Source organism: Astyanax mexicanus, chromosome 2 (genome assembly GCF_023375975.1).
Source record: "Astyanax mexicanus isolate ESR-SI-001 chromosome 2, AstMex3_surface, whole genome shotgun sequence".
NCBI lineage: Eukaryota > Metazoa > Chordata > Actinopteri > Characiformes > Acestrorhamphidae > Astyanax > Astyanax mexicanus.
In genome coordinates, this window is record NC_064409.1 from 44,594,467 (window position 1) to 44,621,985 (window position 27,519).

The window sequence follows — 27,519 nt, forward strand, 5'->3', positions numbered from 1 at the left end:
TCAAACCGGTTATAGAAGAGATTGAGTTCGTTCGCTCTCTCCACACCACCAGCTGTTGCACTATCACTCTTTGGCTTGCACCCTGTGATTGTCCTCATACCGTCCCAAACTTCCTTCATGTTGTTAACTTGTAACTTCTGCTCAACCTTCTTCCTGTAGGTCTCCTTAGCCTCCTTTAAGCAGGACTTGAGTTCACGCTGGATGTTCTTCAACTCCTCCTGGTTCTTGTCTTTAAAGGCCCTCTTCTTTTTGTTTAAAAGGTCCTTTACGTCACTTGTAATCCAGGGCTTGTTATTACAGGAACCACATTGTCCATGCAAAAGTTCAGATAGTCAGTTGTGCAGTCTGTTACCCCCTCAATGTCCTCACCGTGAGAGTCCTGCAGAACACTCCAATCTGTGGATGCAAAGCAGTCCTTCAGGGTCTCCTCTGCCTCCTGAGACCACTTCCTGAAGGAGCGTGTTGTGGTTGGTTGCCTCATCACACAGGGTTTGTACTGAGGCTGCAGGTAAACCAGGTTGTGGTCAATCAATCAGTGTATACTGTTTAGAGTTATCCTGTTCATCCGTAAATGAACTGGTTTAGCCTGTCTCATTGTTTTGTCTGAGGCTTAAAATAGGTTCCTTTTCTTTCGTATTAGATGCCATGGGCCTGCAGGCCCACCCCAACTCCAACATGGGTGTCTGCATGATAAAGTTATTAATATAATAAGCAGGAAGTACTGTGTATGTATGTGTGTGTGTGTGTGTGTGTCCTGGATGTGGTATTTCTTCTTGGTAAAGAAAATAAGTTCTGTTATACTGGGTTATGTGGAAAATGTTATGGGAGTCCAAACAATAAATCACTAAGCGGACAGTGTGAGTAATGTTTTATAAAATAAAGAGAATTAAGTTTCAGTAAAATACAAGAGTTTTGTTTATTGAGTTATGTTCCGTTAAACTGTATTATTTTATATATAGGAAATTATCACGTTGCAATACATCTTCACAAAAATTGTAAAACTGTCAGAAGGAAGGAAGAGAGTATTTGATTGTTTAATCTACCACTTATTTCATAAGTAAAGCCACAGGTCTGCTTTTTGGTTACTTTATGATGTGTAGGTCCACCCATACCCTTATATTTTTTTATGAAGAAAAAAAAGTCAAAATTTCCATTTTAGTTTTCTGTTTTAAATTGTTTTTCATTTCTATCTTGTGGGATGAACTGGAATTCATTTTCTATAGTCAGTGGTTTAGTTGAACAGGGTCATAAGTCACATATTAAATTAAATATGTGGAAAAGTCACATAAAATCTTGATTATGTTTTTGTTTCTAGGCTCTCTGCAGTTGAGTAATGTTATTCACGTTTATTCCATTGTTAATTCAGACCAGCTCCCCCTTGTGGACAGCTATAAATATAAGTCCAGAGATACGGAACCAGTGTCTTAGGTGAATGAAGCAAATGGAGTGATATTACAGGAGTTTTTTTCCCACTTCACTTAGGTTACATAGTTCAGTTAGCAGGGTGCTGAGCCACTCCAGTAAGTAAAATTGTAACATATTGTTGCTTTCAAGCTGCCTTTTCAGAACTGTTTTTTTATTTCAGAGCTTAGAACCCTTTAAAAAAAAAATTCAGCTCAAGAGCAAGTTAATGAACAGGTTCTACTCTTATCTTAATGGAGTGTTCCTAAACACCCCTTTATTGGACGTTTTATAACATTCGCTTTGTGAATCAAATACTTTTATGGCCACAACATAAAAGTGAATGCAGTCTGAAGTAATGACCTGTTGTGGACACTGATCATGAAGTTAAACCTAGTAGTTTGTACACTAACATTTAAACATTGTTTAGAAATATTTAGAGCACAGTTTGTAACACATCACAAGAAATAAAGAGTTGAGGGACCTTATGACTTGTCATGGAAAATAAGATAAATAGCATAAAAGTGTCGCTATCCATTACAAGGACAAAGAGTGTAACATGCTAATCTTTAGAGCACAAAGAGAGGATGAGTCGTGCATGCAGGTGCGCTTCATGTTTATGATTTAACGATTTAACTGATTGGGAACGAAGGCAACCAGAAACCACTAAAAACCAGGAGAAGGCTTAAAAGCCAGAGAAATAGTGTAGACACTGGGGGCATTTGAAGGCAAAAAGACAATACCTGAGTGCATGCAATAGCCTTAGGTACTGATTCAGAAAAGATGAGACACTTGATTTAAAGGCAGCCAAGCCTTCTTAGATATACATATATACAGTCTATGGTTTAATCAGTCTACACTCTAGAGGGATGATTTGTTCATACATGAACAATGAACAACAAATCCTATTCTAAGCTGTTTGAGCAGCTAGGGTCCCAGCATAGTAAACATGTACTCCTGGATTAGCAGAAATAAATACATGCTTTCAACAGGTTCATGTTAAGCTTTACAGTAACAACAGGGAATGACATTATTTTTCAAAACCATTTTCCAGCAGGCTACACGGGGGACATATTTTACTATTTTAAATGTAGGCTATATTTTTCTTTATACATTTTATGAACAACAAATGAAATATGACTGAGACCTGGTGTACAGCTTATACCCCATCCAAGAAAATATAAAAATCTGATATAAATCAGAACATTTAGGATAAATAATCTAAGTAAATATAATCCCTCAGTAGCTATATGGAACTGGATGACACTTGAAATAGGCGTCATCTAGTAATAATTAACAGTAACAGATTCCCTGTTTAAAGTTATGTGCTTCTACTGTAATGTAGAGATGTATTGATCTCAGGTAAGCGCACATAAGTATATCATTACATTACTAATACAAATATCTCTATAAATGTTAAATCGCTCGAGGTAAACAAATAAAATATTAATGTGTTTTTTATTTTTACTTTCTCCAAGAATGCATGAAGAATATCCTATTATAGTTCTTTAAATGTTAATTGATTGTTGTCAACTTGGCGACTCTTTAAAATGCTCCTCTAGGGGGCGTTTGTGGTGTTGGTGGGGTGGGCGTCTTCGGGACCTGATTTTGTTACCTGGGGTGTCAGTAATATAATTAGCTATAATATCACGTTTAGTAGCTCCTCCATTATCACTCACTGTTGTGTTTACGTGGATCTCTGTGGAAAAGCGTGCCCAAAGTGTAACGGGCGTGGCAGTGGATAAATAACGTTACCTTTTTTAACTTGAGGTGATGAAACTCAGACATTTGGATCTGGAAAGGAATAAAATTACTGGGGGACCACAGAGTTCAGCGAAAAACAGTAGCTATTCAGTCTGTAATAAGGGCGTCTGAGAAAAAAACACGTACATGGTCGTTCCGGATGTGAATAAAATCCCCCCCCATAAAAGAGAAGATTACCCCAGGACCCAATCCCCTTCGGATAGGGCTTAAGTCTGTATATTTTGCAATGAATATGACTGATATAATTATTGTGACAGATCTATTCAGCAGTGTTCAAATTTGCTTCTGCTGAACTTAATTGCAAGACGTTTACAACTACATTATTTATAGAGGACCTTTTTTTTCTTTGATTAAAAATCTCTATAAACAGTGCGGGGCAGTGCAGGACCAGGTTTAATCCCTGTCCCGGGATGTTTACAATGACACACCTTGGAAAGGCGGATCTTATCGACCAGACCTGTATTTTGTTTTGGCTCCAGCGGCTCGTCTCTTAAACACAGACTTGTATTTTCCTCCTCGACTCAAAGACAAAGCGAAAACTTCCCTGAAGACCCCAGACTGTCCGGAAGCAGCTGCGGTTTAGAGCCCGCTAGTGGCCGCGTCCGAATAACTGACTGGGACTGTTATTTGGGAGTGCCCGCCTTCAGCCCGCCCGCACTGATCTCACAGTCATGTAGATCCACCTGCCGGTCTCTGATCAGGGCATTTACTGAGGGTATGAGCTGATACCAGGCAAACCGGGGCGCGCCCACAGGAAATGAGGTTTTCTTTCGAGACGCAGCCCAATGCTCTGTTACAAATGGCATCTTGCCCCCTACATAGGGCACTACGCGGATCGTGATATAAAGACTTATCGAGCTCGATAGTTCACTATCAGCTTACAGATGGAGATTTTGGACTGAGCCTGAGTCAGACCACGCACACAGCACGCACACACACACACACCCCGCGAGGACCACTCCGCTATGACATCCAGGGGGCTCTTCAGCTGGACTGTGGTGGTGCTCACTTGTCAACACAAAGGCAGCGTCTATGCCTTCCAGAGAGGTAAGAGCAGGGAGTGAAGATGGGCTGATGATGGATCTGCTGCTCAAACGCTGCAGCTCTGAACTGGTTTATAGAGTCTGAAGTCTGAGAAATGGGTTTTTTAATCCTAATCTGACTGTGGGTCCGTTTTTTAATCAGCCAGGATTAATGCAGTAAGGTAGATAGATAGGTTAACACATAACCTGCATTTAGTTTCTGTGCAGATCAAAGTGTAAATCAGGGCAGGTTATCCTGGGGTTTAACCTACGAGCGGTTAAAGATTCAGTAGCTGCTCCGCCCCCCACCCAATCCTCACACACCCCTCCCCCAGCACCCCATCCTCTAGATATCAGCTCAGAGCCCCACCAAACCACTACAGTTTCCTGCAGTATGGTGACTAACAGGTTAACCGATACAAACCACAGCCTGACCACGAGTGGAGTTTTTGTGGGCAGAATGCACATCAATCAGCCAGGCCACTGTAGGAAAGTTTGTATTGGGCTACTGAGTATTTTTTTCTGCATGTACAGTGCTGTAAAACAGTGTAGAACAATAGAGCTTGCTTTTAATGGTCTAATATAATGTTATATGATGATCAAAGTGAAAAACATACTGTATAGCGGTAAATCAGCTGGTTAAACTGGTAAAAAATATTAAACAGCATATAATTATATCGTTGGGCAAAAAAAAAAAAACACATAATGGGACCACGTAAAAATTATAAGTTTCTTTCACTTTACTAAATTGAAAAAATCTGGAATATAATCAAGAGGAAGATAGATGGTCACAAGCCATCAATCCAAGCTGTACTGCTTGAATTTTTGCACCACGAGTGGCATAAAGTTATCCAAAATCATTGTGTAAGACTGGCGGAGGAGAACATGCCAAGATGCATAAAAACTATGATTAAAAAACAGGGTTATTCCACCAAATATTGATTTCTAAACTCCTAAAACTTTATGAATATGAACTTGTTTTCTTAGCATTATTATTTAAGGTCTAAAAGCTCTGCATCTTTTTTTGGTATTTTAGCCATTTCTCATTTTCTGCAAATGCTCTAAATGACAAAATTTTATTTGGGAGAAATGTTGTCTGAAGTTTATTGAAAAAAAAAAACAACAATGTTAATTTTACTCATATACCTATATTAACACATTCCTATGGTATGGTGTTAAAATTAAGCAGAATTTGCAGAATGAGGGGCCTCCCTCCCTCCATAAACCAGTTTCCACACAAATGACCAATGCCATTTTTTAAAATTATATTGCACACAAATATAATTTACACCTGTGTAGTAACATTGGTATTACCATAGCTGTGTTCCAAAGGCTAGGCAGCCAGGGTGGGCTGCATTTCTCAGGTGGTCAGCTAGCTTGTTTATGCAAGATATGCAGTTCAGCCAGTCTGCTTAAGCTAGTCATAGTGGTTGATCAGCTTAGTTGCATAGTTTTGCTGGTCATGCTGGTCAAACCATGAAGTTTTGTCCACAGGTTCCATTTTGGACCCGCATATGGATGTCAGAGAAGCAACCGACATGGGTCCTACTTTTTCTTGCACTTTAGATGAGACTTGTGAGGTGAGGTTAAGGTGGGCTCTAACATTAGGCCCCATTTGACTGAGAGATGACTCTTTTGAGTATAAATGATTTTGACAGATGAACAGCCTGTCCAAATCTGCATAGTAAGTAGTGATGCTACATTTATTCACATGTTATATAGTGTTCTGTAAAGATGCTTTGCAGAGATCCTGGTTCAGTTCTCTTGAGAGTTTAGAGAGCTGCAATGAAGATCTCAAAAAAGCAAGAGGAAGAAACCTTAAGGGGAACCAAGACTCAAAAGAGGAACCAGTTCTCGTCTGCCAGAAATTACAAACAAAACCTATAGATATTTAAACATGATGTATTTGTTTTTTTCATGAGTATTTCAAATGTATTTTTAAATGTTTTAAATATTTTTAGACCCCGTGCACCCCTGGTTGCTTTATGCATCCTGTTGTAACTTAGTTAAGTTGTAACTGGACCTGGACTGTCCATATGGAAATACTGATGTAAATGCACTTAAATCTTCTCATTCAAAGTACTATTCTTTGCTGTGATGGAAACATTTTAAGGCGTAACACATTTTACATGTCTTTTTTAATGACACTAAAATAAATAAAATATAATTCATAATTCATCAGAGCAAATGACCTATCAGCACATCTATAATTTATAATCTCACACTACAGTGGCTTCTAATAGGATTAACAATAGCTAAGGGGAATGTTAGCAATGTACAGTTACTGTGTAACTATATTATTAATAATTGATAGTGAAGCTGATGTACAATACACAGATTTCAGGATCGTATATAGAAAGAATGATATCTAACAGCTGGTCTTAGTTTGGTTTTATTGTGCTAAAAACCTGAGCCTCAGTTTTTTTAAACTTATTTTTGTCTTATAATATGACCACATATTATAATATGGCCACAGTTGTTCTCATGATTTGATTCAGGATGTGGTTCAGCCTGACTGATTATCGCAACTTTAATCTTATCTTTACTTTCAGTGAACAATGGCTTGATACGCTTTGTGAATACACTATGCATACGAAAGTACTGGGAAACCTGCTCATTTATTGTATCTTCCTCAAGGGCATTAGAAAAGTTTATTCTACTTTTGTTTGAGTAACTGTGTCTACTGTCTGGGGAAGGCTTCCACCTAGATTTCAGAGCATTGCTGTGAAGTCATAAAGTATATTATAATATACGATTTATAATATATGACTTATAATATATTGTGTTTATACAGTTTCTTAGATTTTACCAAATTGAAAACCTCTGAAATATTATCAAGATGAAGATGGATGATCATAAGCCATTAAACCAAGCTGAACTGCTTGAATTGGCATAAAGTTATACAAAAGCAGTGTGTAAGACTGGTGGAGAACATGCCAGATGCATGAAAACTGTGATAAAAACAGGGTTATTCAACCAAATATTGATTTCTGAACTCTTAAAACTTTATGAATATGAACTTGTTTTCTTTGCATTATTTGAGGTCTAAAAGTTCTGCATCTTTTTGTTAATTCAGCCATTTTCTGCAAAATGCTCTACATTACAATATTTTCATTTGGAATTTGGTAGAAATGTTGTCAGTAGTTTATAGAAGAAAAAAACAATGTTCAATGTAGCAAAATCAGAGAAACTGATTCAGGAACTGAAGTGGTATCTTATTTTTTTTTCAGAGTTGTATGAAGTCACATATTGTGTTTTAACCAGAAAATATTAGAAATACCAAAAATGTGAGCTCCAAATGTCTTTCAAGTCTAACTAAACAACTTTCATAGAATGTGGAAGGGATACTAAAATGGCTACATGCTAGTGTAAACAGCTAATGCTAGGCTGAATGGAGAAGTCAATGCAGTTGCCTGAAAAAATAAGGGGAATTAAGCTGGTACTAGGCTAAAAGCTATTACCAAAGCAAACTTTTGGCTAATTTGGAGAAGGCAATAGGGCCCCTGATAGCACAGAACATTGAATAAATTACTTAATTATTTTGTTTCAATTTAATTTTGATGTTGAAAGAACACCCTTTAAATATTTTTTAACTTAACATTCTCTCATAGGCATTTGTTTTGGTTGAAATTCTGACATTGTCCCTTTCTACACTGCAAGATCATAGTAGATAAGAAAATAATATTAAAAAGTGAAACATATTTAATGTAAGTAAAGTTTGATACAATCAGTATGTATTAAACCATAATATTAAATCAATGTAAAATCAGTGTGCACAAATAAATCAATTTTGGATTCAGAGATCAGAATTGTTTCAACACATTAGCGATAGAAAAATATTAATATTAATTCAACATGATTTTACTGTCTGGGCCTCACTGGAGAAGCAAGCTGCTAACACTAAGCTGACTGAAGAAAACAGAAGGGGTGACCAGAGCAAGATGGGAAAGCAAGCATGGGCTAAGCTCAAGTTCATCATTTTTTTTTTCACAAGCCTAAGTGTGTTTTATTTTGAGCCAGAATAATAGGGTTGTAAATAGTCTTGTTCACCCCAACCAAAGTTACATTCTTACTATGAATACTTCAAAGAACAACTTAAACAATAAATACAGTCGATAATTGTCATCTCCATTGCTGTTTGTGTATATCCATTTCTACAGTATCTGATTAATTAAACTCGTTTCAGGTTGTTACAAACTGGACAGAAGCAGTTCCATCTACAAATCATGCCTTTAAAAGAGTAAGAGTGTAAAATATTGTTAGTAATTAGCTGCTACCATTTGGCCAGAGGCTTCTGCTTTTGCAGTTTCTTGTTAGTCTGGCAAATTATATTGTAAGTTGTATTAATAAAATAAATTAATGTGTCTTGAATCAGAATTCATCTTAATTATCTGAGGCTACAGTGAGACCCTTGGATTGTTGCATGTAACTTATTCTGTAAGTATTTATGAGCTTCAAGATCTAATGCATCTATAGCCACACTTGTGATCAATACCACCCTGGCTGAAAAGTTCTGCTACAGCAGTCTTATTAGTGGCATTATTATCTGCACAGTTTCGTAGTTCCAGCTTTTAATAAAAATTAAATCACATCTAGATGCCCTGCTATTTGGCTGCTGAAAAAATAAAAAATAAACCTAATTGATTCCTGTACTGCTATTGTTCTATTTAGAATTGGAGATGCGGCAGCAGCGTGGGGTTTTCCCCCCTGAAGCGCTGCTGCTCACCGTGCCCGATCCACAGGAGCGTATTGGCAGTGGAGGAGCCACACTTAACGCACTGCTGGTGGCTGCGGAACACCTCAGTGCCAGAGCTGGAAATACTGTAAGTGACTCTGAGCACACTTTTCACCTTCAACTTATATATCAGTAACTTGAGTGATGTTTCTCCAGCTGTATTATGAAACTAGTGGACGTACAGTCCAGTGATATTTTATTAAGGGAGGCTACAGTACTAGTTGGCACGATAAACAATTAATATAGTGTATAACATAATGCATAATATAATAGTTTGTATAAACTGCCAAAAATTGCAGTTCCATCATTTGAAATTGAGTAATAATAACATTTGCTTTGTGATCTGTTTAATTTATTAAAACATTTTTAAAAAGATGTATGTGACACTTCTTTTTCTGTGTAGGTGGTGACAGCAGATGTTTTGGATGATGCACACATTCTGATTTTGCACACGGTGAGACAAAAAAATGTTTTAAGTTTTAAGTAATGTTTATGTATTTATTCATGTGTTTATTTATTTATTTATTTATTTATTTTTATTTAAGTGTTTATTAAAAAGGACAGGTACAAATTACTTCTTTACAAATTCTTCACATTAGTAGGTATTGTTGACAAGATATACCATAAAAGTGCAGTCTTATATGCATAGGTGTACACATACCTAGATACATAGACATATACACATATCCACACATACATAGTATACATATACACATATATACGTGCATACACATGTGCACATACTCACATATATACATATATACCCATACATATACATACATGTACACGTACATACTTCCATACACCCTCATACATTTACAGGGTTTGAGGGAGATTACAGTTTTCTTTGCAGTGTTCTACAAAACAAAAATATAAGGGTAGGCAGATTTAACATAATTTACCCATTTTGCCAAGTATATATTAAATCTATAACTTTGGATTTTTATCCGAAAGTAATTTTTAAATTATAAATACATTTTTCACAGTATTAATCCAGTCTCCTATTTGTGGCAAGTTTGGTTGAAGCCAGTTTCTAATCAAAGCCTTTTTACTTGTTGCTAGGTGTACTTTAAATAAATGTTTAACTGAAGCACGTCATGTTTTCACGGGGTATTTCCCAAATATAAAAAATCAAATCTAAAGTCTAGGACAATCTCCCAAATATCCTACAATGGACAGTGTATGTCTTTTCAATATTTCTTAGGGAAATATATTTAAATAATTAATTTGGGGGTATTGGGTTTTCAAATCATGTGAATGGTTTAAGAATGTAGCCATTTCCATGCTCTTCTAAGCTTGTTTAGTTCATTTTGAGCTCTTAAAAGGTGGTGTGAGGGCTATGCATGAAAATACTTGTGATTACTCTACAATCTGATTTGGATTTAAATGTTTGTAATATTAGCTTAACATGCTGCATGTATGTGCTGTTATATATAGCTTGCGTTATAATAACTTTCTAAATTTAACTTCACTGTAAAATAATTACTGTATAATGGGTCCATAATTTTATTTGTGTGTGTGTGTGTGTGTGTGTGTGGCAGGGCAGGGACTTTCCCTGGGATGGCTGCAACAGAGCATTCTGCTGGATGCCCAAACAGGCGACCGAGCAGTGTGTTGAGGGACCTCTATGTTGCTTAGACATGCTGCTGGATTGCCTTTCGACTAAGGTCAGAAACCCACATTTCACTATGGAATGAACAGTATTGTGTTTATCATATATTTTGCTCTGTGTGGTCTGAGATTAAAGAACTGGGCTGTTATGTTTCAGGTGTGTGTTGGCTCTCCACCAGGTGTCTGGGTGTGTAGTACTGACATGATCCTGAGTCTCCCCACTGCTCAGGGTGAGCTTGCACTTACATGATGCACATGACATGACACTTTATCTTGCTCTTGTATGAACACATGCATAAGCACGCTCACAGATTTAAATAGTAAATGATTCTTTTTGCAGAGATATCGTGGGAAGGCTTTTCTGGAGTGCGCGTCGTGTCTTTGCCTGGCGATGTGTCTTTTGCCACTAAACATGGCGTCTACCTCACTGATGCAGCGGTGCGTATAGGGAAAAATATTTGGTAGTCCACACTAGGAGTGTAAGAAAATATTGATATTTCAACACCTCACATTATTTTGATTATTATTTTGATCGATTTTCAGAAACACAGTCCATATAAAATTCTTACATGTCAAGATTGGTGGGAGATTAGATAGCAGTGTTGTACTCTGTTAAGTCTCACTGTTCTGATTGCATAAAAAGTAAAAAACTATTCTGTGATTTTATTAATATGATAGTGTGTTTTTTTATACATTACAGTTTCGCATTGACAAAAATTGTTGGTACCTCTCGATTAATAAAAGAAAAATCCACAATGGCCACAGAAATAACTTGAATCTGACAAAAGTAATAATAAATAAAAATGCTATGAAAATGAACAAATGAAAGTCAGACATACTTTTTAACAATGCTTAAGCAGAATTATTTAAAAAAATAAACTCATGAAACAGGTCTGGACAGAAATTATGGTACCCATAACTTTATATTTTGTTGCACAACTGCAATCAAACATTTCCTGTAACTGTCAATGTGATTTAATTGGACAAAGCAACATTGTTGTTAATGACAGCGTGTAGCCAACTGAAGGGGTAGTTGTGTTTATGTATATTGACAGTATAAATGCAGCATAATATGTTGGGAGGAGGGAGAACACTAAAATGTGCAGGGCGAGGGGGGAGCTACTGGGAACCTTCAGGCTCTAAGAAGTGACATTGAGTTTTGTGTTGACAGGGTGGAGTGTGTGATATCATTTACCGAGGTTCAGAAGAGAAGATCCTCTCTGCTGCACTGCATGATGGGAAAGTTCCTCTGGTATGACAACTTTCACTTTTAAATAAACAAACCTAACTGACAAACAGATTTGTTTCCATTTATGTCAGATTAACAGTATTGAGGTATGATTTAATTATGATGTGTGATGTACTGTATGTGTTTAAATGAGTTAAGTGTCCCAGAGTGGAAAACTTATAGTTAAATAAGGAAAAGTGTTCATGGATATGCAAAACAGACCTACTCCAAAACCACACAGCTGTAAAATCAGTGGTATAATGGTCACAAACCCATGGTTTGAATCACTTGTGTCCATATGAGATTTCCACCTCCCACATTAACAGAACTCTCCACACAGATACACACACACTTCAGACCAATATATTCAGGCCAAGTAAACTGTGTTGGGTTGCAGGTTTCTGGACCTGTATTTTTCTCCAGATCTGTATCTGAAAAGCTGTTACAGACTCATGTTACTCCACCACTGGATGGCTGCACTTACCTAGGCATGGACTCTGGTGCTCCACCCCTACAGGTACGAGTACATACACACACAAATACTGTATATTGTTGCTGTCCAATGAAAAACACTCATCTCCAAAACAGGAACTTTACAGGAGAGAGAAAAAACTTTGTCAAGGCATTTTTTTTATTTCAGGTCATTTTGAAGAGTTTCTATTGTTCTGTTCATCAATAAATCTTGGGACAGTTCGTCTGCTTAAATTATGTAGTAAACTAAAAATCAACAAAAATGGATGTTTTTCATAGGACAGCAATGATATGCACACACACAATGCATGACACACTGAACTTGCATATGTCTTCTTCAAAACTATTGCCCTACCTTGTTTATTTTTTTCTTTCTATAGATCTCCCTCTTTCTGGATATTCTGTTGTGCCTTTGCTCAGAACCAACGGAGACAGAGTTTGTGAATGGTGAAAGGCCAGGTTGCAGTTCACCTCTGGGTCCACAGGGGGCAGCAGTGAGGAGTGCTCGTGCTGTGCTCTGGAGAACTCTGAAGGGAGTTTCTCTTTCACTTGGTACTTTAATTACTTTATTTTTATTTTCTTAATCATGCTGTTTTTCGGTCTAAACACACGTTTATCCACATGGTGGTGTATGTGCATGTTTTTGCAGTGTACATTCCAGATGGACAGTATGATTACCTGACAATCTCAGGCAAAGAACATGTCAGACGTCTAATTCAAACTGGGACAGAAAAACAGACACTCTCACACATACAGGTGTGTCACTCTAAGAGTCATTGTTAATTATAAGTTCAACCTGTCTGTCTGTTAGGGTGGAAGGGTATCTACACTGTAGAATTTTTGCCGAGTTCAGAGTTTAGATTTGTTCCTAAATACTGTATCATGCTTCATACCTGTCTTCATCTCCCTCTCTGTAGAATTTACAGTGTGTGAATGAAGGCAGTAGGGTCATCAACTCAGTGTTGGAGGGCGACGTGTGTGTTGCAGCAGGGGCAGTGGTGCAACACTGCTATTTACAGGTCAGTGTTGTTGTTACAGCAAGACATATATACAGCTCTGAAAAAATTAAGAGACCGCCTAAGTTTCTGTATCAGTTTCTCTAATTTTGCTATTTATAGGTATACATGAACACTGTTGTTTTATTCTATAAACTACGGACAACATTTCTCCCAAATTCTAAATAAAAATATTGTCATTTAAAGCATTTATTTTCAGAAAATGAGAAATGCCAGGAAAAAGATGCAGAGCTTTCAGCCCTCTAATAATGCAAAGAAAACAATACCATATTAATAAAGTTTCAAGAGTTCAGAAATCACAGTTTTCATGCATCTTGGCATGTTCTCCTCCAACAGTCTTACACACTGCTTTTGGATAACTTTACGCCACTCCTGGTGCAAATATTCAAGCAGTTCAGCTTGCTTTAATACCTTGTGATCATCCATCTTCCTCTTGTTTATATTCCAGAGGTTTATAGTTTGGTAAAATTAAAGAAACATGTTCTTTTTAAGTGGTCTCTTATTTTTTTCCAGAGCTGTATATATCTCTGAAAGACACTTTTTCCACAAAGTCCACTGACAGAAGCTTTTCAGGACTGCAAAAAAAAGATACAAATATTTTTTCTAAGAGATAAAATCAATACACATAAGTGTGGACACACAGAAGATAAACAGAAGGTAAATAGCCAAATAGCCAGCAAGTCTGCAACTGATAAAATCCTGCGAGTTATGACTACTCTACTCTGACCAAAAACATGTTTTCACACAGGTCAGGAATGTCTGCACTTTTAAAGAACTCTAATTTAGTTTTTAGAAGTTCTGTCTACTGTTGAGGTGGAGAAATTTTCTATTACAATTCACTTTTAATTAGTAAATATTTAACATTTTTAAAAATCTTCATTTATTAAAATGTATTTTTAACAGCAAATGTTACCACCTCACAAGTTTTAATTCCCAACAAAAACATTGTCAAAATTCATTGATTAATTTGTGAATTACGGCATAATATATTTTAACTTTATCAAAAGTCTGGTCAATTTAATTCAAATGTACAAAATACAGGTTCAAATACTTTTGTCAGCTTTTGAGCTCATAGATAAACCTTTAGTCAGAGTTTTTTTTGTCCCATGTGCTGTCAAGCTAAACCATATGCGAAGACCTGTAATATTGTGGAGCAACATTTCCTTGTAGTGAACACATCACATTCACATCCCTAATCAAGAAACAAAATTGGGGGTGAATCCAGGACCTCGCAGAAGCACAAGCATAAACAGTGCCTATTGATTTTCAACTCTATTCAGGTTCAAATCCCAGCCCAGGCAATTATTTCCTGTTTCAGTCTTGAACATCACCTCGGAAGCATATACTTCGTGACATTCATGTCACTTTCCACTTTCCTTATTGGGGAGTAGTTTTGTACAGTGACAGTACCTGCATCTCCTGCAGTTGTGTTTTAGTGCATGATTAATTGTGCATCTAACTAAAAGTTATTGACTTATAACAAATCATAACTTGTCTATTTTAAATGATGTTGTGATTTAACTTCTAGGGTCCAGTTCAAGTTCCCTCTGGATGCCTCCTGTCTGGCCTGGATCTGAGCTCTTCAGGTCGGGTGCAGCGCATGCCTCTGACGAGTAACATCATCCTGCAGGGGCGCAGGGTGCAGCTGGGAGAACTGAAGTTAACAGTGTTCACAGTGTTTGGGGCTAATGATGATTTGGAGGTACTGTATGTGTTACTATAATTAATATATCTATGAATTTTTGAGAATAATACTAAAGTAAGGGTCCAGTGTGTGCATCCCCCGTTTTCTATGCTTAGTACACAATGCTATTACATACTGTATCTTCTCTTAAAAATGTGAAAAAGGTCCTACTAGGACATCTATTTAACATTAGCATCACATTGCAGTATAGATATTCATACCAATTCACTACTACCGAATTAATATTCTGTATTAATAATATACTTAATATATGAAACAAATGATATTATCACCACCACAGTCATGCTGATCCTATGCTGTATTTGAGGTTTGTACCTCTGTTATAGGATGTTTTTCTCTGACTCAGTTAATAATAACAGGACGAAGGTCCTCTGCTCTGTACTAGAGCATGTTTCTCAGTATTTAACATGGTTAGCTTAGAAAATTTTGCCAGCTTGCAGTTAAATGTGCTGTCCTGGATCCCTGGGTAAAATGCAAAGCACATCTAGTTATATGATTTCTGCCCCCTGATGGATTATCCAGAAAAATACAAATGAAAATTTGTAATTTGATTGAGTAAACTTTCAACAGCAATTGTAAACTCGGAAAATTAAATCCTTAAAACAATAAATTAAGGAATCCTGTAATAAACTTAAAAGTGTTAAACAAAAACAAAATACTCTCTGATGCATTAAGGTGGCTCTTATCTGGTTATGCTGGTAACTTGCGGTTTCTGAGGCTGGGAATTGATAACAAGGGTAACTATTGGTCTTCCTGTTTTGGAGTAAGGTCCTGATGAGAGCCAGTTTCATCATAATGTTTTTTATGGTCTTTTTGATTGCACTTGAAAATACTTTTAAAGTTCTTGACGTATTTCAGATTGACTGACCTTAATTTCTTTAGTATGTCTTTAGACTTTAGTATTAGTCTACAATGCTGAAAATTTTAAATAATAAACAACACTGAAGGGGTGTCCATCCTTTAAAAAATAAAAAAGCTGAAAGAAATACAGTACCACTTTATATAAATAAATAAATAAATAATGAATAAAGACATTAAATAATTAGGTTGAAAATACTTGTAAATACTAGTTACAACACATAAAACGTATCCTACTTTGTTTTCTTCCATCAATCAGCATTGACACGACAATAATGTGAAAAGTCAGATTAGTTATTTTATTATTTTCAGATTATTTTATTTTATGTTAATATACACCATGTTATGATTATTGGATAAATGATTAATCTGGATAGTTAAAGTTAATAACATATGTGTTAATGCTTAAGGTTTAACAATATAAAAGAATGTAAAATCACTATTTGCCAAACAACAGACCTCCAGTGCCCTTCTACACTGAAAAAGATGAGTAAAATTTACTTTAAAAAACTTTCTGCATTTGTTTATTTTAAGTACATTTAATTTCAGATCCATTTAAGTTACTTTAATTTGGTTTCAAGACTTAAATGTTACTTAGAGTAAATAAGTGAACTGAAGTTTAGTCAATCCTTTCTTTTAGTAACCTTTACTTAATTTCTGCATACAATATTACCTAATTACAATTACTTAATTTATACAATATTACTCAAATATTGTATAAAGTAAGTAATTGTAATTAGGTAATATTGTATGAAGTTCAGTTTACTGAAAATAAAGTTGTGAAACTTTTTTTAAGTAAATTTTACTCATATGTTTTTCAGTATAGACACATGCATAATAGTATTAATAGGCACATGCATATAGTAGACAACTGCATTGATAAAAAAAAATCACTCCACTCATTATTAAACTGTGTCCTCTGCAGGCTCATAGTGATGATGCTGCTGGCTCATTCCTCAGTCAAACATGGGCTCAGTTCTTTAACCGCACTGGAATACAGTAAGTGATACAGTAAATTCAGTATTTTATAAACAAGTGTAAAACCAGCACAGTCAGTGCATTTAAAGAGGCATGTGTGTGAAACAGGCCTGAGGAGCTGTGGGGAGCCGAGAGTGGAGCGTGTCGCTGTCTGCTGGATGCCCGTCTGTTTCCAGTGTTCGTGCCAAAGGGTGGGCCAGTTGGACTGGAGGGAGTGAGCTTTCTTCTGGGCAGCTCTGGGAGCGCAGAGAGCTGGAGAGCAGCCTGGAGACTCTCTCTCAGAGAAGTGCTGTCCCTCACTGACCAGCAGGAGGAGCTGCAATGGAGAGAGAAGCTGTTCTTCAGTTCAGGACAGAGGAGAGCTGTGGACACACTGAGGGGCCACACTGACCACAACCTGCTGCCTTTCATCAGAGCAGCAGTGTTGGGTGGGCAGCAGGGGGAGCTGCTGGAAGCACTGGACTCTGGTGAGGAGAGACGGAACGGTGCAACTCATAATCCTGAATCTAATTTCCCTCTTTTTTTGGAAAGAAAAAGGCATTTAAATGTTATATTCAATCACACTAGGGAGACTTTTGAATTACTGACAATGAAGTGTGTGCATCAAGTCAAGGGCTAAACTTTGGACCCGCACGCTATTAACTGTTTACACGTACTATATTATAGGTTCATTTTACTGTTGTAAAATGACCATTGTTTTTAATGGTTTAGTCATGTATAGCCAATAGAAACATGGAGTATTACACCCTGAACTCATACAAAATTGTCTACTAAGGTCAAATCCATTCAAAAAGCTAATCGATTAGATTTTCTAAGAGACACATGGTACACCAAAAATAGAAACAGGGCATTGATCGATAAAAAGGGCTTCTCCCAAATGACATCCCCACAGCCATACATTATTAAAATCACACAGGAAAAAAACACATGCATGTATCTGACTGAATTTTACATTTTACTGTTGTAAAATGACCATTGTTTTTAATGGTTTAGTCATGTATAGCCAATAGAAACATGGAGTATTACACCCTGAACTCATACAAAATTGTCTACTAAGGTCAAATCCATTCAAAAAGCTAATCGATTAGATTTTCTAAGAGACACATGGTACACCAAAAATAGAAACAGGGCATTGATCGATAGAAAGGGCTTCTCCCAAATGACATCCCCACATAGCCATACATTATTAAAATCACACAGGAAAAAACACATGCATGTATCTGACTGAATTTTATATACCTTCTTAAACCCTATATAGTGAACTCCATAAGGCATAAATCTTTCAGTTTGATCGGCCCATCACGGTTATCGAGCTTGGACGGTGACCAATGCCACATTAATGTCATAGGATGCCAGGTAAAGCTGGTTTAGATTCCCCTAATTACAGCCATCTCTAAACAAACATTAGAAATTTAACTGTAAATAAACTAAATGGCTTTACCCAGCAAAATAAAATGATTTCAGGAGAGATAAATGTGTAAATAGTTTTAATTTTATAATTATGTTTTTGTTTACTTAGACGCCAATACTGCAGGAACAGGATTCCCAACATGGGCCAACTTGCTGCCTGTTTTTTGGAGTCAGCTTACTGCCTAAAATATCCTGTATTTACTGGTAAAAATATATAACGGTTTTATTTCAATAATAACAGTAATAATCTAACACTCCAGCTGAGACAGTCTGTGATGACCCGTAAAGAACTGCATTTGTGGAGTTTAAAGTGGAAATCTCTGCTTATCCATCACTAAGAACAGTCTAAATGTGATTTCTTCAGCTTTCTGACTGCGGCTGCACTTCTGCGGTGCTTGGTGGTTTGTGTGGTTAGCTAGCTCTGCTACTCACTGATTAGGATGAAAAAGGCATAATAGAGAGCGACATTATCCAGTTAGTGGTGTTAAAATCTTTATTTTCTTTCCACCTCAAGGTGCATTAGTCCTACATATGTAAACTGCAGAAACCACAAAAACAGACTGACTGACCGAGCTGAGGTGAGCCTCTTGCTGGTCTTGCTGCTAATGAAAGTCTCGCTGCAGCCTGTAGAAAACCAGGATTCCTCCTGCGAGTATTAACCTGAGTGCTCCAGCGCCGAAGTTCCATCTAGCGGCTGGAACAGGAACTGCAGCTTCCTGTGACCAAACTGCCCCAACAGTAGCGTGAACGTTATCTCCCAAATTGTATACGCTAAATCAGAGAAATATCAGCAGAAAATTTTCTGATACGATACATAACCGACTGATTGAAACATTGTGAACATTTGAGTAAATGTAAATACTGTCCTACTGTCAATCAAAAAAAATTGAACCAACTCACCAAATGATAACGAAACTTTAATTTTATTTTAATTAATTTTACGTTTTTTTTTTTGTTTTTTTTATTTTAATAAAATTTTGAGTATTCAGAGGTGAAATAAAATGAGTTTTATCTTTTTTCTTTTTGGAAGGCCCTGCCTCTGCTTTCCTGCCTATGCTTTTTTTTTATTTGACAAAAATTGACAGTAACAATATCACAAGAAATTGCACAAAATCAAAAACATTTCATATCATATTACAATAATTATTAATATTGCCTCCGCCATGATCTGCTTTCTCTCACTCTCTGAACAAATCCCGTCCGGGAGGGGGGAAAAACACTGCCCGCCCACACTAAAAACTGATTGGCTGTCTCGCAGACTCTTTGCAGAGAACAGGCCAATCAGAACCCTCTCTGTTTTGTCTCTCTCCTTCCCACACGCGATTAGAGAAAAAAAGCCTGTCGCCTGTGTGCGCGTTTGCGTGCAGTGCACTCTTGGGGCGCTCGTTCTGAATTCCGGGAGATTATATGTAACTCGCGGGCATCCGGGAGCCACTACTGAAATGCGGGAGACTCCCGCAGCTTCAGGGAGACTTGGTTTGTCTGCTTACAGGGCTAGCATGCTCGTTCATGCTAAGTTTTAGTCTCTGTGTGGATAGAATTTTTTTTTAAAAGAGTGAGGAAAATTAGGGGAAAAAAATTAAATCCAGACACACATTGACGTAAACCCACTGTTAGTGGTATTCATGTGATTAATACTGGCAAAACAGGTGCACCTGACAAAAAAAACACACAAACACAAAATCACCAAACTGCACCTTTGCCTCTATGCAAAAGTATCCTTGGTTAAGACTGTTGATTCTATAATAAAAATTAGGTTTCTGTCTGTTTTTCTGTTGGTCTGTCTGTCTCTTGGTTCTTTCTGTATTAGTGGCATCGAGCAGCAGTGATGACCTGGGTGTAGCTGCGCGCAGTCTGGCATGCATCGCTGATGTTTTGGGCTGTCTGGCAGGGGAGGGTCGAGGGGGATTGAGGAGTGGACCAGCTGCAAACCCCTCATGGTCCTCTGCCTTCAGGCTGCTGGAGCAGGGAAAACTGGCTGACGGGGTTAAAGAACTGGCCAATCAGAGAGTACACTGGCTTAATAGGTAAGCATTCAGATAGTGGAGAGTCTATGGAGGAGTGATTCCTGGGTGTGATTGTGAGATCAGTGTATGTTATCGCCCCCTACAGGCCAGATCTGCTCGTACGAGCTGCCAGACACTATGAAGGAGCAGGGCAGGTTCTTCTGAGGAAGGCAGTGATGTCAGCACACAAGTTTGTATTTATTGGCCAGAGTGAGATGCCCCCTATGGGGGAGTGGCAGGAAGTGGAGTGTCCAGCCAGACTGGACCTCTCTGGTGAGTTCTTCATTTCTGTATAATCCATTTTGCCCAGTGTTTTTGTGGGTTTAATTGACCATTACCGTATTGTTTTTCACACTATAAGGCGCACTATCCCCAGATTATAAGGTGCACTATCAATGAACATATATTTTCTGGTTTATTTTCATACATAATGCATGCCGGATTATAAGGCACTTTATGTGACTAGTAATGAACAGGGGTGCCACCATGTTTTCGTTCCAAGTCAGCACATTAACATTCGCCACTGGGTGGTGGGTAACTAAGTTATATAAAACTAAGCTAAGTAAAAAACTTTCTTTGAAATTCAACTGAGCACTGGATGATAATCTACACAGATTTCTCTCCTGAAAACTGATTATTTAGGTGAGTAAAATGCTTCCGTTTATTTACAGTAAGCTTAAATTCTTAAACTCAACTAATGCTAACACTGCTCCAGCACTGCTAGCCAGGGTTAGCAGGAGGCTACAGACCACTTATAGTCACCTCTGAACGAAGAAAGAGTTAGCGCTTAGTGTAGTTTTTGGCTAATGCTAATACTGCTCTAGCAGTGCTAGCCTGGGTTAGCAGCAGGCTACAGGCCAATAATACTCAACTCTAAATGGCAAAAGAGCTAGAGCATAGCACGGTTATTGTCTAATGCTCATGCTGCTTCAGCCTTGATACTGGAGAAACTTTACTGAAACTCCTGTATCACACTGCACTTCAGTGACATGGCTTTACTGCTCCTTACAACCTGACTTTTAAAATTCATACATGAGGTGCCTGGATTATAAGGCACACTTACAATTTTTGGGAAAATTAAAGGATTTATAGTGCCTTATAGTGCAAAAAGTGCAGTATATATAAATTTTTATTTCTGGTTTTCTTTGTTCTTGTTAAATGTCGGACCCTCCAGGTGGCTGGAGTGATACCCCTCCTATTGCATTTGAGCACGGTGGTGTGGTCGTGAACGTGGCAGTGAAGGTGGATGGAAAACGGCCAATTGGTGCCAGAGTTCGCCGAATACCCAAACCACATCTGATGTTGGTGAGCACTAGCGGCCCGCCAGACTGCTGTGTGACAACAGAAACAGTGTGTGAGGTCCTTGCTGATCTGGAGGACTACTGCCAGCCTAATGCTCCTGGTGAGGCATTGTGTCCATCATACTTTAAAAACCCTAAAACTCATGCATAAAAAAGATTGTTCAACAAAAAATGTCTAAAATTATAACTGACCTTATTATTCCGTGAAAAGATGCATATTTTATCAGGAGTCTAAAAAATCATAAATAAGGTCATTTACATAGAATTATGTCAGCAACTCATTTAATTTTTAGTAATCTGGTTGCCTTTAATGGTTTTCTTCTTTTTAAAGTTTCTTTTTTTTAAATATGCACCTCCTTTGATCTTACATTTGAAAAATAATTCCTTAATTCCAGAGAACATTTCACTTATCAAAATCTTTGACTCTACAATAAGGTGAAAAGTACTGGTATATGCTTACCTTTAAAGATTCCTTAATTCCATATTTATTACATAAATAATCCTTATTTAGGAAATGATTTAAGTATGATAAGTGAAAAGAAATTGAAAAAAACACCCTCTAGTTATTCATTCTAACATATCTTTGCTGATTGACAGAGATGGCACAGTCAGGTTTAATTTAAGTTTAACACTCTAGTAACTCATGGATATATTAACTCAAAATGTGCTTACCAAAAAGTTAGGCAGAACTTAAAAGGGAGTTAGAGAACTACTGTTTTATCACATGTACAGATACCATGACTACAGAATGCTTGTAATTTAATTATATAGTGATTTTGGAAGATGAAACGTGTGATTTTGTTTGAGTCAGTTGCTGAGGGCAGTGTGTTTGTGTTGCAGGTGCCCTTTTAAAAGCGGTGTGTGTGTGCAGTGATGTGGTGTGTGTTTCGTCTCCTCTTTCTTTGGAGCAGCAGTTGCTGCAGCGTTGGGGAGGAGGACTGGAGCTGCACAGCTGGTCCCTCCTGCCTCATGGCTCAGGCCTTGGTGAGATCACACTCATGATGTTTAATATGTGTATTATGAATAGGATATTTTATCATCTTTAAGAAGATTAAAATTGTCATAACATTTTGCCACCCTTTTTCATAATGTTAAATGTGGTTAGCACCTTTCAATCTGTCGAATATTATTTTTGCTATAAAATACACTGCCTGGCCAAAAAAAGATTTCACACTTTAATATTTGTTTGAACCACTTTAGCTTTGATAACATCACTTAGAATTGTATTAATGTTTCCCCATCTTGTTTTGATGATAGAAGTTTTTAACCACTGTTTGAACCACTGTTCAGCACATCCCAAAGATTCTCAATGGGGTAAGGGTCTGGACTCTGTGGTGAACAATCCATGTGTAAAAAGATGATCTTGTGCTCCCTAAACCACAATTCCAGTGCCATGAATCCTGACATTGTCATCTTGGAATATGCTCGTGTCATCAGGGAAGAAAAAAATCCATTGATGGAATAACCTGCTCTATATTCAGTATATTGAGGTAGTCAGCTGACCTCTTTCTTTCAGCACATACTGTTGCTGAACCTAAACCTGACCAACCGCAGCAACCCCAGATCATAGCCCCGCCCCCTCAGGGAATTTACAGTAGGCACTAGGCATGATGGGTTCATCACTTTAGCAGAGTTCATCACTTACTGCAAGGTTAAATAACTCACCAGCTGAAACAAAATCACATATGCAGTAATTATCCAATAGCTTAAATCTGGTTAAACACAGGCGATTACCAGACAGTGTACAATGTGTGTGCATGTGCAGGTACAAGCAGCATCCTAGCTGGAGCAGTCCTGGCAGGTGTATACAGGTGTTCTGGGAGGAGCTATGACACCAGTTCTCTCATCCATGCTGTTCTGTATCTGGAGCAGATACTTACCACAGGTAAGTTGGCCTTAAAATATTATTTATTTTACAATATTATTGGTTATGTATCTGTAACTAAATTTCGCTGTCAACGCTAAATCTGCAGTGAGCAAGATACACCATACAGACGGATATCAATAATGTATAGATTTTGATATGATGATCACTGCTAGAATATCTGAGCAGTTTCACTATATGCACAAACCTGTCTTAAAAAATACTTCTTTACTTTTAGTGGCTGTCAGTGTAACGCTATTTTAATTCAATACATGTTTGTGCATTTCTATTGGTCCATTCTTCATGACAAAGATATCGCTTGACAATTTACTGAAACATGAGCTTCTTTCGGAAACCTTTTTTAGGGATTTGTTAATAAATTACATGACGTCCCAAGTGCGCTGTGTATCCAGGCCTCCTCCCTGTCCTTATTTCACTAATGATGAAATGTCCTAAATATCCTTTTTTCTCTGTGCTGACGCACTTTAGGTGGGGGCTGGCAGGACCAGGTGGGGGGGCTGGTTGGAGGAGTTAAGGTGGCACGGTCACATGCTGCTTTGCCGCTTAAAGTGGAAGTGGAGCAGCTCAGTCTTCCCCAGGACTTTCTGTCTGCACTGCAAGAGCGCCTCCTGCTGATCTACACGGGAAAGACACGTCTGGCACGCAACCTGTTACAAGTCTGCATGAACATTTCTGTTTATTTGTTTCATTCCATCCTACTCTGTGCTTCTATTATTATTATTTCAACACACACCCACACATAATTCTTGTTTGTTTGTATGTATGTATGTTGTGTAGGACGTGGTACGAAACTGGTACAGTCGTCTACCCTTGATAGTGCAGAATGCAGAACAGCTGGTGAGCAATGCTGAGGACTGTGCTCGAGCCTGCACTGAGGGTGAGAGTGCACACACACACACACACACACACACAAGAACTATTCACATCCTGATTCATTTTCATTACTGAATAAAAACTATAAATTAAATCTGAAACTTTCAATTGTTCTGCTATGATGTACGTACTGATCTGTAGCCTGATTTACATCTAACTGACCATTTTTTTTTCGCATGAATACATTCTAAATTGTGCATAATATGAGTAATATGAGCATAATATTGAGTATATATTGTGTTTCACTGTTTGAGTGTTATAGCATCTGAAGTAAATTATACATTTGGAGTGTGGTAACATATGTGATAATATAATAATACAGGATTTTTAATTAATAATTAATTTAATTTTAATTTAAAAATTGATCATACACAAGGCTTTTTTTGCTGATTTATAAGTGTTTTAGCATTTCACTCACTTTATTGTTCTGATGTTTTTCTCAGGGTCCCTCCCGGCACTGGGGGCCTGTATGAACCGGTACTGGCAGCAGAAGAAGGCGATGGCTCCAGGCTGTGAACCAGCTGCTGTGAGAACTATGATGAAAGCCCTTCAGCCTCTGACTTTAGGGCAAAGCCTGGCAGGTGCAGGAGGCGGAGGCTTTCTCTTCATACTCACACAGCATGCAAATCAGGAAGAAAATGTACAGCAGGTCCTCAACAACACACAGGTGAGAGTGAGTGTGACCCTGACTACACACTGGCAGGCAACAAGTCACTCATGTTGCTCTAAGTTTGTCTGTTGTGGGTGTGCTCTAAGTTTGTGCTGTTGTGTGGAGGCGTGTATCAGGGTAGGCAGTTAGCGTGCTGGCTAATTTAGCAAGCTACCTATTAAACCGTCCTTTACTCTCTTTCCAATTGAGTTTTTTTTTTTTCATATTTGCAAAGATGCTCCGTGTAAAACAGGATAAGAAGAAACACCAGTTATGAGCCTCTTTTCTGTGTTCAGAACCACACTGCTAAGAATAGGAAAGAAATGTGGTAGCAAGCAGAAGCTAGGGACCTTGGACCAGAGGAGTCACAATTCATTGCATGAACTTGAGAAGATCTCAACTTGTTGCTTGTAGCTCTCTTGCCATGTTGCTTGCTGTTTGTCGCCAAATCGTAGTTACAAATCGCGTCCTCTCTTATGTAACATCTGGACACTTACCAGTATGAATGCAAAATGAAGGAAAAGAAATAAAAGGCCTGAGCTTTAAGGGCTTTTAGGGCTTTCATGTATCTTTGCTGTCTAATAATAGAGCATTATTGATCACATTTAATGATCTGTGTTTTTCACACAGGGCCTGGGAGATTTCAGTGTGCACTCAGTGGAGTTGGACATGGAAGGAATCACAGTGCTGCAGCAAAATGCACACAAAATGCTCACTAACTGACTTAGTGTGATGAATGGATGAGACCTCTATCGTCTATCATTGAATAGGGTGATAAATCACTGCTATGCCTGAATCCTATGATAGGGTGTGATCCAAAGCAAATATCAGGTGTTGGTGAACAAATGCATCGATACTTTTAGATCTGCTTCCTGTTTCTTTATTAATTGTGTAAATACTCTTCCTGTTTACACCTGGTCTTATCTGGATAAGACACATTACAAGTCAGATACTAGTCACATGCTGTGACCAGGAGTAAACAGGACATACCTTCACTGTCATGTAAAATCCTTGTATCTCCAAATTGGCACTTTTATATATAAGACTTTAAAGAAAGTCTTTTCTTTTTCTTATCTTTCACTGAAAGTCAATGTAAAACAACTGAATCAACAAAACATTTCTATTGGGCAATTAATTACCAACCTTTGACAGTGCAATGAAGAATTCATGACTATGGGCCTTATCTTTTACCCTGCGCTAGGTGCGTCTCGGTGCTCATGGCTATCTTACACCCTGTCAACCCTCTATTTTCACACCTTCCACCTTTGTCGGTGCTTACGGATATATCTTCACTGATGGGCGTTGTGGCCTGGAAGAAGCGGAAAGCACAGGTTCACCATTGACTGAGCTTTGATTCATTGCTATTTTAGCAACACAGGTGCCCTGCGCACACTCAATGCGTGTACACCCCCGCTCATTACACATGCACAGATGTGCAGCAGCGCACAAATTCAACTTTTACATCAACAGTAAACAGAACACTAAATAAAATAACATTGCTGTTCCTCTAAATGACCTGCTACCAGAGTTGAGAAGCACAGAAGTGCTGTGCCATTAAAATACCAATCCGCCAAAGTCAGAGTGCACCTGTCTATTAAAGAGAATAGCAAGTGAAACACAGAAATGCTTAAATAGGGCCCAATATGTTTCAAAATGAAAAAAAAAAAAAACATAGATGCTTGGCTTGACAATTTATATATAAAACTGACAGACAATATTTTTATAGCATTGTAAGGGTGTCAAAAACACATTAATTTTTTTACATTATCGTATTTAATTAATTATTTAATTTAATTATAATTTAGTCCAGACTTAAATGCATTTCATGTGGTGAGAGCAGATTTGGTGACAGCCTAAATGCCACTTAATATTGAAAACAAAAGTATTTACATCCCAAAAGTATAGTTCTGCAACCTTCATGTTTTTTTTGTTTTTTTTGCCAGTTGATTTTGCATTTTACATTTAACATGATTGCGTAGATAATAACACATGCTCAAGATGATCTGTGAAAATATTTCACTTTTTATTTAGTTGTTTTTGTCTGAATGTATACATTTTAACAGGTTACTTAAACACAAATACTGAACTTTCTGAAAATTTTAGTCAGTGTAGAAAGGGCTGTTAACACACTATACTGGCCTTTTAATAAATATCACCAAGACTGGCCTCACTGCCAGTAGGTAAGACAGACATGAATGTAATTAACAAATCACTAATGCTAAACTACCATGTAGTTTCTGATGGTTGTGATGACATGACTTTTTCCTTTTTATATATATATATATATATTAGACAGTGCAGTTACTGTGGTGTGTTGAAGGACACACCAAAAAGTAAGAGAGTATTTTTAGGAAGGGTAAGATGAGTAATAGAAATGGTGTTACAGAAACTGTTTTATGAGTATTAGAAGTTTATTCAGCACTTGAAATCATACTGATACTGAAACTTGTTTTGTATTAAAATGTTAAATTGTATGTAAATTCTGTATGAAACTACTACAGTATAACATTTTACAAATAAAGAAGTATGTCACTATACTTATTTCTGAATATATTTCCATGTTTATAGTGAATGCAGTTAAGTTAATTCAGGGTTGTGGTTTTAAT

At 37.5% G+C, this 27,519-nt stretch overlaps 1 protein-coding gene across 1 annotated transcript; it reads left to right on the forward strand.

The window, feature by feature from the left end:
* The first annotated feature begins 3,894 nt into the window (after nucleotides 1–3,894).
* On the forward strand, nucleotides 3,895–27,450 carry fcsk (fucose kinase). Its single transcript, XM_007235051.4, has 23 exons — nucleotides 3,895–4,212; nucleotides 8,859–9,010; nucleotides 9,326–9,376; nucleotides 10,464–10,589; nucleotides 10,691–10,763; nucleotides 10,874–10,971; nucleotides 11,705–11,785; nucleotides 12,159–12,278; nucleotides 12,613–12,784; nucleotides 12,882–12,988; nucleotides 13,150–13,251; nucleotides 14,777–14,950; nucleotides 16,737–16,810; nucleotides 16,898–17,256; nucleotides 20,010–20,226; nucleotides 20,312–20,478; nucleotides 21,380–21,607; nucleotides 22,347–22,490; nucleotides 23,272–23,391; nucleotides 23,860–24,047; nucleotides 24,169–24,268; nucleotides 24,708–24,931; nucleotides 25,544–27,450. Exons 1-23 carry the CDS (start codon nucleotides 4,131–4,133, stop codon nucleotides 25,634–25,636), a joined length of 3,252 nt encoding a protein of 1,083 aa, XP_007235113.3. The 5' UTR covers nucleotides 3,895–4,130; the 3' UTR covers nucleotides 25,637–27,450.
* The last annotated feature ends 69 nt before the right edge of the window (nucleotides 27,451–27,519 follow it).